Source organism: Agelaius phoeniceus, chromosome 2 (assembly GCF_051311805.1).
Source record: "Agelaius phoeniceus isolate bAgePho1 chromosome 2, bAgePho1.hap1, whole genome shotgun sequence".
Classification (NCBI taxonomy): Eukaryota; Metazoa; Chordata; class Aves; order Passeriformes; family Icteridae; genus Agelaius; species Agelaius phoeniceus.
Genome location: NC_135266.1, coordinates 11,155,980 through 11,169,640, shown reverse-complemented (window position 1 = coordinate 11,169,640; position 13,661 = coordinate 11,155,980). Strand labels below are relative to the sequence as shown.

General features: G+C 36.5%; 1 protein-coding gene across 10 annotated transcripts in view; it reads right to left on the bottom strand.

Annotated features, from left to right (window-relative positions):
- The window catches only part of DMD (dystrophin), a 1,046,004-nt gene that overhangs the window by 260,298 nt on the left and 772,045 nt on the right, over positions 1-13,661 (bottom strand). For all 10 annotated transcript variants that reach the window (XM_077171917.1, XM_077171927.1, XM_077171925.1 and 7 more), the window contains 2 exons: positions 9,490-9,701; positions 2,490-2,644 (listed from right to left, as the gene is read on the bottom strand). In XM_077171917.1, coding sequence (XP_077028032.1) covers positions 2,490-2,644; positions 9,490-9,701 — 367 coding nt within the window. The remainder of the gene's footprint in view (positions 1-2,489; positions 2,645-9,489; positions 9,702-13,661) is intronic.

Sequence of the window (13,661 nt, the reverse complement as noted above, 5' to 3'; positions counted from 1 at the left end):
TATTATTCATTGTTTAGATGAAAATAACACACACGGATATATCTGAAATAATTGCATACATATCTGAGGAGAAACTAGCCTTTCTTGAAGACTATGACAAAACAATTCATGTATTCTTTTTACTGGGTAAATATTCTCGTACAGTTCAAAAATCCCCAAAACCATAACACCATCCCCCTTTTTTTTATTTTTCTATGCAATAACCTGAAAACTGAAGAGCTAAAGCATAGAAGAAGGGCAAAAAATCAGAAGTGAAACCTCCCAAAAAAACCAGAACAAATTGGTATTTAAGCCACCCAAGGGCCCATGGACTTCATTATCTCCTTCCACAGGGCTTTTCAGCAAAGGAATCACAGGATCATTTAGGCTGGAAAAGTCCTCTAATATCATCAAGTCAAGCCCTTAACCCAATGCTTCCAAATCCACCTCTAAACCACGTCCCTAAGTCTCACATCTACATGGCTTTAAATCCCTCCAGAAATCTAGGACATTTTTTCAGGACCTCACACAGGAGCTGCTGCATGAACAAAATGCCTGACCAGTGCTTCAAAGAAACCTAAAAAATCTACAGGCACAGAAAATCTTCCAAGTAAACGTCTTATGGTGACTCGAAGATTTAGTATGTCCATATTTATCAATGTTTCCCAAAAGACCAAAAAAATGTGATCCAGCCTGTAGAGAAGCTTATCATCTACTGATTGCAGCAATGCTTCTTTTTCAAGTTTCCAAATCAAGAGAAGTATTACAAAAGTTGTATACAAAACACTAAATTAAAAATATATTAGAAATGTAACAATGTCACACAATCAAAAACTAGGATACTCATTTCACAGCTCATATTTATTCCTATACTATTGCACATCTTAAAGGAAAATGTCAACTTAAGCAGGTCACCTAGGCAGGTCTCTTCTTAGACATAAAATATTTTCTATAGTAATTCATCTAACACGTCTGTGCATTTTATAGAAGCTTGCAAGGAATGTGTTTTGAAGAATTTGCACTCTCTCTCAGCCTAGTTCTTGGCAGAATCCATGCAAGAATGCAAGAATTCTCACCTTTGGGCAACATTAGACACACCTGGGCTTGTGCCTGAGGCATTAACAAGTTCAGAAATGCCCCCTTAGCTACAATTAATACAGAGCAGCCACAGCAGCTACAAACATATCCTGGACCTCTCACCAAGAGGGGCCTGTGGTTCTAAATACTGACAAAAGCACTTTGGTTCTCACGTGGAATCCTTTTTAGCTATTGATTTCATCCACTCTTGGGGCATGGTTTTGAGCATTAGACTCCCAGCCTTTCTCATCCAGCAATAGATTCCAAATTCCCCAAACATCTTCCCAGGCCACAGTGAGCAAAACATCATTTTGTAAAAATACAGCTACTTCTAATAAAGCTAAAATATCTATTGCTGTAACAGAAGAAATGCAAGCAGGTAAAAATGGAATGTTTATACTAAAATCGCAGTTTAGCTAAAAATAAAAAGCTTTCAAATTTTTGTGTGCCTTTTTTTAAGTGGACAACAAGAATATCCCTTCTCTCATTAAAACAGGGTCTTAAATCAGTTATAAGTTTGCTTCAGAAAAATGCTGCTAAAGAGACTCATTTATACGAATGACAAACTAAACAAAAAGTGACATTAAACTTCTGTAGTCATCAGTGATTTAGGTAACCACCATTATGCAAGAAGATCTACAGAATTCATTGCATATTTAGCTAAACTGACTTCTCTGGCCTTGTTCATAGACTTTAATTAAAAGTATGTTAAGATCTAATTCATTTATGGTTTCAGTTATAAACTATAAAGTTAATCCAAGATACTGATTAGAACAACTTTCATATAATTTTTACATATCTAATCTTATGTGCAATGATTTAAAACTTTCACTACTATAAAGAAACCAATTTTTACTGCAATATGTTATAATCTTGTAGATTGCATATTGAATGATTCACAATTTGTTGGCAAGTTGCAAAAAAAAATTGCTTTTAATAAGGAATTGGCATCTAAACCAAACACTGAAAGGCTGGGAAATGTAATCAAGAATGTGGTCAAGGATTTAATAAAAATTTTCTTGACTAGAGATCTCCTTCAAAGATACAGGATAACATTTCTACTTTGAACCTGCTTCAATAGGCTATGTCTGTCATTTTCAGATTTCGTTTATGAGTCAGAATCGCTATTGTGGTTGTGATGTGGAGATAGTACAGATATATGAAACAATGTTAAATACTTGAAATACAATCTATCAGCTCAAGTTAGTTGGCAACTGTTAATAGCAGAGGAAAATTGGCAGGAAGCTAAATTTTATTTGCTATAATTAAATGCTATTCTAAGGACATTTTTCCAAAAAATTCTACAGAAGAGTCATGACCACTTCAGTCATGTCATTTGCAAAAGTTGCATCTTCTGTAATCTCCAACCACAGCTGGACAATGAATGTTAATGGAGAGTAACAACAAATCAAACAGCAGAATTTATATCCTACCTTTTATTGATGGCAGCCCACGATGCATTAACACTATCTGTCATCAGCTGTACCTTTCTGGTGTCATCTGCTGAATAATCACGGAGCAGCTTCAGAGCCAGGTCGTTTGCCACATCTACATTTATTTGCCATTGCCGTAGTTCCTTTGAAAATTGCTGAAGTAAAAAGAGAAAGAGAGAAATAAGGAAAGAATAATCCTCAGAGCAACATAAAATGATCACATACATTGTATGGTTATTAAAAAAGGAGCTGAATAACTTATACCATCTGTATAAAAAGAAGGAAAAAAACCCCCAAAAACCACAAAAACCAAAACACTTCCCCAGAGTTACTGGGAATAAAAATCAGTTTTTCTGTATGTTTTAAATTCTTTTAGTCAGAAGATCACAGGACTACTTCTAAACTGTGAGAGGATCAAACAACCAACTTCTAAATGCTAGAAGAGACATGACAACTCAAATTGATAACCACTGATTATAATGTTGACTATTCTTTTCTGAGACACAAATAGATGGATGCATTATTACGCATTATGGAAACTATGACTATTTGTGACATTGAATACTGAGATAAAGAATATAGTGAAATCATATATTCTGAATAATTTTCTTTTTTATACTGTGAAATAATACTGATTTGGACAATTAATACCTGTGCTTTCAGGTTGTTTTTTTTTTATTAAATTTAGTTCATTTTAGTAAATTGTTTATGTAATTAGTGCCATCTACTGGAACAGCACTAAATCTGCAATACAGCAAAATACTTCTGGTAAACCTATCCATATCTTTATAATGCTAATTTATAGTTAATATTAAAAAGCTTGTTAAATTTTGGCCATTTTTTGTTTCCCCCTTTCCTCTCCACTTTCTCCTCTCCTTTCTTTCTCCTCTCCACCTAGGCCAGCTGCCTCCCTACAGAAGCAAGCCAGGAAACCCAGAGCAGTCACTCAGCCAGCAGCCAGCTCCCATGCATCTTTCCTGTTAGCCTTTCTCTCAGAGCAAATTTCCATATAAATGCACTGAAGCTGCATATTTAATCCATAATGTGTAACAACAAAATGAAAGAGCAAAGTTAATTGATTGCCTACTTGTACTTTTGTACTAAACAGCCAATAAAATGGACAATACAAAATAAAAAACAGTTTGAATTTGTAAAGAGAAAGTTGCATATAAACATATGAAGCTATTGACAACAAACAGTAAGACTCAACTGTCTTTATTGTTGTGCTTTAATATACAAATAGGGAAATGCCTGTGAAGAAAAAAACAGTTTTTTCCCCTTCATTCTCCCAAAGCAGTATTCCTTTGGAAATCTTGTTTTGACTCAGATAAGGAATTCTTCACATAGAGCTGAACTTAGATACAATCCCTAGTGAAAGAGTCTAAATACTAAGTAAAAATAAATAAACGTTAAATAATTCATGCATTTAGGTTTTAATCTCAGAAGGTCTGTAAACTGATTTTGATTAAGACTCAGACTAAAATGCACTTGCTCTTTGAATAGGGTCCAAAAGGAATTCTGGGGGGGGGGAGCGGCTTCGATTATTTTCCCCAAACTCTTATCTGTTAAAAGGCTACTTGAGCACCTCTAGGTTGTTTCCATAATTTAAAGCTGAAAATGGGTAATCCTCCCATTTCCTGTGCTATTCCTTCATGAGAGGGCAGATCACTCTGTTACTGAGCACCAGGCAGCCCCAGGAACCAACACAGCACCTTGTTTATCTGGTTTGAGCAAGGGATTCTATTTCTACCAATCAAATATTAGGAGGAGCCTACAAACCCCTAATCCTGAAAACCACCTGAACATGTTATGGTTAGGCTCACCTAAGATGAAGCTGTCTAGACAATTTTTAAAAGAAATTCTCTATGCTAAGCAAGGAGATCTGGACAGGAGAGGTGATAATTTTGTGGAAAACACTACTGTTTCTTTGAGGAAGATACAGGCAGGTGGTTGTTTTGGAAACAGTCTGCCAGTTGAGCCCCTTTCCTGCCAGAATGATATACAATAAGTGTATAAATTTTAATATTTACATAAGTATAATATTGATACAAAATACTAAATAGTAAATACAGTAATTATAATTTCAGTTTTGTAGATCTTATATAGCAAGTATCTATTCTACCTTTAGGTCTATCTATCTTTATTTTACCCTACCTTTCTCTTTGTTTAAAATTACACAGGCAGGCAGGTAATTTTTATTCTCAGCCAAAGAATCACAGCAGACTGACTGTCCACTGCTTTGTATAGAAAAGTTACCATAATATTTTGTCTGCATTGTAAATTAATGGTCTGTAAACTTTACTTTGAAAATAATATATTTTTGCCCAGATCCATGTGAATAAAATTGACCCTCTAAAAGAATTGAAACCCTGTTTTATAATAAAATAAATGGGAAGATCCATTACAAGGTTATTTTCAAAAGTGTTCTCACCATTAACTTCAACATTAATCCATTAACTTCCTGACACTACAACATTAGGTCGTCACTCAGGAAAGAAATTATGAATATAAAGAGCTTTGGGTGATGGAAACTATTTGTATTTCCTGTTTTACTGGAAATTGATATGATTTTCAGCAGCTTTGAGGAGTGCATGCTTCAGCTTTGCTGTATGTGCAGACACTGAGAGCAAAGTTTTACCTGTCCATCCCAAAGAGGCCCATTCACTGCCCTCCTACAAGACTACAATGTATACTTCAGAATTACATTCTTTTCCTTCCTCCTTTCCCTTTTATGTACTCAGGCCTCATTTACCTTTTAGCTACTTAAGACCATGTTTGTTTATTCTTCTTTAAAGGAAATTGCTACGTTACCCTAATTTCTTTCTGACATTCTTTTCAAAGCATTCTCTTTGTTTTGCCTGTGTTATCATTGGAATTTGCTGAGTTAATTAGAAGGCTTAAAGAATTAAGGCTGTGCATTTATCATGTTACTTAGGTATAAATTTATTTATAATTTTTAATTAGAAGACACTAGTTGATGTTATTAGGAATAAAGCCTGTGCAATTAAGAACTCTTGATTAAAAACAAGTAATGAAGTCAGAGCTGCACTTTATGTTATCTCAGGATTGCCCAGTGGAACAAAATCAATGATGCACAGTAGTTCAAATATAGCAATATGAATGTACAACACCATCCAGTTGTGTTTATATATCAAAAATCTGGAAAATCAGGCTTTTTGTCCTTTTTCTATATATCTGTAGCATGTTTTATTTATATACTTAAAGAATTTATTTTTTTTTAATCAAGGAATTTTAATTCAGTGTTTGAAACACAGTCAATAACATGAACTAAATTGTTGTTTTACTGAAATCAAAGCAGCCCTGGAATAATAAAAACCTACAAAATGCTGATTTTTTTTCTTCATCTTGGTACACAGGGAATGGCAAAAGAGTCCCTAATAAGTCACTACCCTGCAAGGATCTGACAAAGGCAAGCAAAGGCAGCCTCAGCCTTATCCACAAATTCAGGACATAAAGTTCACACCCTGGGCTCTGCAGTGGAAGGCTGCCTGGCCTTTTGAGTCCCAACAGGGCAGGGGATGCAATCAGGCTGCCATTGAATTTCCTGTTTAGATGCAAAAATGAAGGTCAATGAAGGACAGAAATGAAATGTTGTCTCCATTCTTCCTCCTCTTCCCTTTGCCTATCCCAGATGAAGTTGCACAGAGGAAGAAGAGATGCCTCATTAGCTCCTACGAAAGCAAAGAGCCGCAGAGTGAGCAGGCAATCCCAGCAGTTTGGTTTGGTTTGGGGTTTTGGTGGTTTTTTAAATTTATTTTTCCTCCTCTTTCAAACAGAGGCTCAGCATCCTATTAAGAAAAGGCTAGTTTTACACTAGCTCATGTTCTGATGACGTGCTGATGCAAGGAGTTGAGGTGTGATTGTGTACTATTTATACACCTATAACCTTCAGCCTGCTGAGTTAACCATCTGCAGTCATCACTTAAAGAACAATGAAAAACAGGGCTTAATGGGTAAAGACTCTCATTGGCCACATTGCCATATTCTGGTTCCCCACTCCTAACACCAGTTTAGTACTCCAATACCAAATAAAAACACAGAATGAAAAAAAATGCTGCAATTCTCAGCAAATTAATCTGAATTAATTTCTGATTAAAATTAATAATTATTAGCTATAGTACCTGGTTACTTTTATCTTTTAAATGACAGAAACATTTTTTTAAAATTCTTTTAAAAACATTAATGGCCAAATACAAACAAGTTTTAGATTTTTTTTTATGCTGGCATTGTAAAAAAAAAAATCAAGAGACTGTTATCACTGAGTTTACCATGTACTCTTGTAGTAGGATGCCCTAACAAAAATACATCAACACAAGCACTGACTAAAAGTTCCTCCAAAGCAGAAGGAAACTTACACATTGCTTCATCTGTCTTTAGGCAGACCTACAATGTTCAACAAGCAAATCAGAAGAAAGCTTTGTGACTACTTTCTCACACCAAGCTGTGTTGAGATACAAAGCTGACAAAATTAATGTCTGAAGAATTTATTAAGTCTTGCACTGACCTCTCTCTTTCCCTCAAAGCAAATGAATAGAAATTACAGCTTTCTCTTCATCAGTGTAACAGCAAGCCAAAATACAGCCTACTTACTCTACATCTTCAGGGGACAAAATCAAAATATATGTGTTTGGCACAGAAGCCTGGAAAGCATTTATTTTGAGAACTTGATGTATTTCTAGGTCCTTCAGTTTAGATAATACTGTACAGCAGAAACATAAAGCTGCTAACTCAAAAAAAAAAATTCCATTTTCCTTAGACTTCATGACCCCTTATTTCAAGCATGAACATAACAGCTGATGCTGTCACATCTGAGAAAATTTGATGAAGGATTTGACACAATAGGAATTACTGGCAGACAAAGATAATTCCTCTAGGAAGGCTGGCACAGAAAAACCACAAAAAGGAGAGGGGAAAAAAATCCCCCACCCCTCCTACTCCCCACTCTCTAAGACAATGAATTTCTTCTAGACTTGAGGAAGAAAGGCTAGGCAAAACCAAATAAATGAAAGTTAACAACCCTGGAGGAGTAGAGCTTGTTGATGTTCATGTCATCAGGTGGGCACAAATTAAGATGGACTAGCTGAGACACTGAAATTAAAATTATAGGTTAATGTCTGTAACTTGACACAACACATCCACCTCATTGGATCCAAACTGGTGGGAATGGCTGAGGATACAGACAGCCCAAGTGAGGTAAGAGGCAAAAGAAACTTCGGGTCTCCATTCCCATTCTCTGTTTAAAGATTCTCTGCCTTCTGAAAATAAGTACACTATTATTCTTTCTCTAGAACTCTGGGGGTGAAGGAGAAGAATGGCATGTTCTTATTTCTCTCCATGGCTAATGTTGATCCAAACAACCCCATAGTTTTTTTCATAAAGCACAGTTCCTTAAATGGACCTCATCTCAACTTCATACACTCTTGTAAAAAAAGTGGACAAAAAATCCATTTCTAAAGCAACATTTTCAATTACTTTCCTAGTTTAGTAATTTGTTTTTGGAAAATAAGACACTCCAATACAATGACATAAGACAGTGTTTGCACAGAACTCTTTTTTGGTTAATTGAGTCTTTGCAGAGCTGAGACATTGACTATGTTGAAGCTTTTCCTTTTTTCTTAACAAATACTGGGCAGAAGCCAGGACTGTATCTCTGCAGGAAGACAGTGACAAATGGGAGTCCTGTGTGCTGAGTGGCAGTACTACACATGATCTATAACTCTTTCTAATACATTAGTGAGTGATTGCCCTTGTTTACCATAATCTACCCTTCCCAAGCAATGACCCTTTGGTACAATCTTAAATGAGATAACTCAACCTCAGCTCAGCCCCAAAACAATGGGCTGATGAACATTTTTATGCTTCTTACAGGGAAGAAAAAGGAAAAAATAGCAAGCAAAAACTCCAAAAGAGTTTGCATTTAATTCTAACTAACTGATGATGGAGATAACTGGACCAATCATGAAATTCTACATATACTTTCTCTGGCAGCAAAACCAGTTGATGAGGACCTTAACTCAAAAACTCTTCACAGCAGTTCATTACCATTCATCTGTGTAAACAGGACTGCTCTAAGCACACAAACTTTAACCAAAAATTGAGTGGTAGGAGTTAAAAAAAAACTTCAAAAATCTGGTGGGCAGGAAAGGAGAATATATCATAAAATACTTGTATAACTCTTTTCCCATAGAGGCAGGAGTCACCTTAAAAAGCTGATCAATTGGTTGATTTCAACCTTGGTTTTCCCCAGCTAGATAATGAGATATTATTAATCTTAAACAACTGTTCTCAAAATTTTTTCATGAAGAATTTCACCAAAGTATGACTGTTTCTATTACAAGGAACTTCAAAACTGATACAACAGAATATTTTCTACCTGAGGTACAGCTCAGCTATATAAGTTAACACATTGAAGCCCCATAATGTGGCAACATGTGTGCTAAAATCACAAGAGCAGCCATTTCAGATTGTTTTTTTTCCAGTTATTAACCCTGTCAAGGTTGAAGCTGGTGAGATTATCTTGTGGCAAATCTAAAATGCTTGATTTCCAAAATATACCCATTTAGTTTGCTATAGATGGGTTTTTTCTTGCTTTCTCGACTACTTCCAGAAAACCTATACAGCTTCACAAGCAGTGCAGACAGCCATGGACAGCCATATCAATAGTACAGAATTTCCCAGACTGCAGTACCAGTGCTCTGAGGCTGCTGAACAGATGTGAAATACTTGTGCTGAACAAGTAGGTATTCCTCCTGTGAGATCAGCCAGCTATTTGTTATGACTTTAGATAAGTTAAGACCAATTTCATATTCAAGGAATATGCTACACATATTTTAGACTTTGCATGTCAATTTTTTTCTAATTTACTGTGGAAGACTTTTTGCAATGTACACTGTCCACAGTTAGAGGACAACAGTTAGAGGGCATTTTCTTTAACGACTTCATTAACTCAAATGGAAATATTTTAATACTCAGTAGTGACCTTAAGTTCTGTGTTCTGCTTTTTCAAAGCATCCACGGTGTAGGAAATTTCTTTCCATGACTCAAGCTTTGCTTTTGCTTGTTCAAGAACCTGCTCAGCTTCTCGTTTAGCTTCCAGCCACTGTGTTGAATCCTTCAGCATCTCTTGAAGCTGCTGTCTCCGGTTTTGGAGGTATCCATGCACTTCATCCCACTGGTTCTGTATCTTTTCAACTGGTGAAACACAAAGGAAAAACAAAAGCTGAATTACTTAAAAGTCTTTCCTTTTCTTCTTCTTCTTCTTTCTTTTTAATTCTGTTTTTAACAGGGAGGAAACAATGACATTAAAATCTTTCTAGAAACAGACCATATCAGAAAACTTCTGTACTTTTAAACTGCAATTGCATAGAAGTTTAGTTCAAAAAAAAGAACAGATAAACTGTTCTGGGTCACACAGTAAGGCATTATGACACACAGCATGTTTTAATGCATATGCAGCAAAGAATGACAGGTTCATGCCTCAAAAACCCTTATGAAATAGGACCACATTTGAGAAAAAGTGTCTGCAATAATCCTTCATTCTTAACAAACCAAGGATTTTCTGAAGAACAAGTTCCTTAGGGACTAGAGTAATATTAGTTGAATGTTTATTGCAAGATATAATTAATGGCTGTACTTTCTTATTTCATTAGGGCAAATGTTAGCAAACTGCAAAGGCTAAACAACTTGCTCATATGATCATGGTAAATATAAAATAACAATGAGCTTTATCCACTGTTTGAAAGAAAAGTGATTTCTGGAAACTTAAGAATCACTAAGATAAGCATTGGCTAGCATCCAGCACCAGGTTCATCCATAGTAGCATAAAAACACCAATAGACAGAATGTCCAAGCAGCTGAAGCTTGACACAATATAAGCAAAAAACCCAAACTCCACAAACAGTAAAATCTGTGCAGTGCATGAAGGAATAAGCATTCCATTCACATATGTATATATATATATATACACACACATATAGTTCCCAGAGCTTAGTCAGCACAAAAATATGTTCTCAGTATTTTCTTGAACACTACTTCACTGCATTTTAAATTCACAGTCCTTCTAGGGAAGGGAACTGAGATTCCTAGAGTAATCAGATAGCAGTTGAAATATTCATTCACTGGTAGTTCCAACACTGCATCTCTCACTGCAAGGCTGATTCCATAATGGCGCAGCCCAAAGACCTGGATGAGAAATGCTCCAGCAGGGAAAAGAGACTTCTACCTATCAATGCTTTTCCTTCTTCCAGAAGACAGGATAAAGATTTTCCATAGATTCAGCTGAGGTTTAGCAAGAGAGAGAAGAAAACCTTTCAGCATTCCCTGCTGAAGCCTGGGGAGAAGAACTGAGTAAGCACACATAGCAGCATGTTTAAGTCAAAGGAAAAGCAAAAGGAACTGAAGAAACAGAGCTGGAACACATAAAGCACCATCAGAGCACAGCAAGCGTAGCCTAAGGTGCAAATGCTTAAATTTAATCTGAAGCAAATCTAACCCCTCATTTTAGGAAGCTGTACACTCGTGTCACAAAACAACTCATTTCTGTGCCCTCCCTGGGTGAGGATTTCCGATGTAACCTTTAGAGTACACTTGAAACAAAAGAGGCTGTAGACTCCAGAGACGGTGAATAACAGAAGTGAGCTGCTTGAGCAAAATCTCCCTGCTATGGCTACAGCATGAGGCTCAAGGGTTGTGCTGGAGGCTTAGGGACAAATACTGCCCAAACACCTTCCACAGAGTCACTGGCAACAGCTGTCACCTATTTCTTGCAAATCATTCCTTTCCCCCTTTGGGACATTCATATGTTCCGATTCCTGTAAAACTGGAGATTTTGGTGCATTGCAGACAGAAGTACAACAGCTTGTTTGTGTCAGCTGCCCATGAAAAAGAAAACACAGACTACAAAATTCCTACCCATTTTTTTTTATTATAAGTGTCCTTGTTGGTGGGTGTAGTTTGGGGGGCTTATGATGGTTTTTTTTGGCAGGGGTTAGATGATTATGAAATGAATTAAAACCCTCTGCTTCAAAGGAAAGTTGGATCTACAGTTATATAAAATTTTCATAAGAGCTGCTTTTAATAAGGAAAGTGAGATTTGTTATCACCTAAAATCAAAATATTTATAGATGTATTGTTTCCATAATGTCTCATGAGGTTAGTATGTAAGTAAGATATTTAGCAGTTCTCCTCCAGGGACTGTGCTTTTTGCAGCAAGACTGAGTTTCTCATCAGATACCACAGTCCTGGGATTCCATGATGACCAATTCTCCCACCCAAGAGGACAATGAAGCTGCATAATGAAAACTGCATTCAGGATATCCCAGGAGCCCATTTACACAAGTGACTATGAGTGCACAAGCTCCAAATCTATGAAAAACATTTCCCGTTTCCCTGTGAAAATACTTGGCTTAGCTCCCTCAGTAAATTTTTTTTATATATACATATGTACATATATATATTTACTTTTGCTTTGTTACAGACTGGAATTGAAGAATTCAGGAAGTTATTAGGTAATCTAAACAAAACAAAACAAAAAAACCCAAAGAATAAGTGTTGTTTCCTTGCACTAGTGAATGACCAAATCCAATTAAACAAGTACTTCACTTGTGGTTAAACACACGATGATATCTACATAATTAATCTGGCTTTTCTAAGGTAAAGTATACCAAAAAGTGAAGTACTATTTAAGACAAAATATGTATAAATAATTTATTAGAGAGGCTTTTATAATTATGACAATATTATTTAATTTAATGCAACATATAGATCTCTACATTACTTTACATTTGCAATTTCTAAATGATGATCCCATTTGATAGACTTTTGAATAACAAAAATCACAAGGCTCTAAAACTTAAAATATGAGGTGCACTTCCAAAATTAAAACTACAGCATAAATCCATGTCTCTTAAGGATGTATTTTGTTCATGATCATTCTGTAGAACAAAAGATGCATGCCACTTAAATTTATGCCAAACAAAAAAGTTAGAAAATGTAATTTGAGTGCTTATTGTGTTAGAACTGAGCTCAGGAACCCATGAACCCTTTCACCTGTAGCTAATGAGTTAGTGACTGCAGATGAGAAGGGTCAGAGAATTGTTATTAAATCATATTTGACAGTAGTAGACAACTTTTAAATTGTGAACATCATAGATGGTTTGTGCAAGGGTACTGGAAAAGGCTTTTTCTGGGTACTGGTTACTACTGGGAATAGGTTTATTAATATATTTAAGAATGTTTGATAAGACAGCAGTGAGGAATCTCAGTCCAAAGTTCTTTCAGGCCAACGCTCTGACCACAGCCCTTAGAAGGGCTATTTCTGCTGTCCAGACATTATAAATCCTTAAGGTCCCCATGTGTATACACAGGACTGGGCTGGGTTTAGCTGGGGTAGTTACATTTCTTTCCAGTGGCCAATATGGGGCTGTGGTTTGGATTTGTGCTGAACACAGGGTTGATCATACAGAGATGTTTTTGTCATTGCTGAGCAGGGCTTACACAGAGCCAAGGCCTTTTCTGCTTTTCCCACAGCCACACTGGTGAGGGGCTGGGGTGCCTGGGAGGCTGGGAGGAGACAGAGCTGGGACAGGGGACCCAAACTGACCACAGGGATATCCCAGAGCATGTGGCATCATGGATCAGAGTGTGAAGTGGGAAGAAGAAGGAGCAAGGGGAGGATGTTTGGAGTGATGGGGTTTGTCTTGCCAAGTCACCATTCCCTGTGATGGGGCCCTGCTCTCCTGGGATGGCTGAACCCCTGCCCAGCCATGGGGATCACTGAATCAATTCCTTGTGTTGCTTTCCTTGTGTGAGTGGCTTTTGCTTTCCCTATTAAACTGTCTTTATCTCAAAGTTTTCCAGCTTTGACCCTTCTGATTCTGTCCATGATTCTGATGTTGGGATAGTAAATGAGCGTCTGGCTGGGATTAATGGGTTCAGCATAGAGAAAATCAATTTCTTACAAAGTTTCATCACCCTTACCTGCAATGAGAAAGACAGGCCTATAAATAAGAAGTTAGGTTCCAGACCCAGAAAAATAGAAGAACCAATGGCATGTGAACTAATTGTTCCAGAAAAACAAAATTGCACAAGTTTTGGAGAACTAAAGAAAAAATGTTATCACTTTTTCCTACCTTGAATTTAAGGCCCTCAATA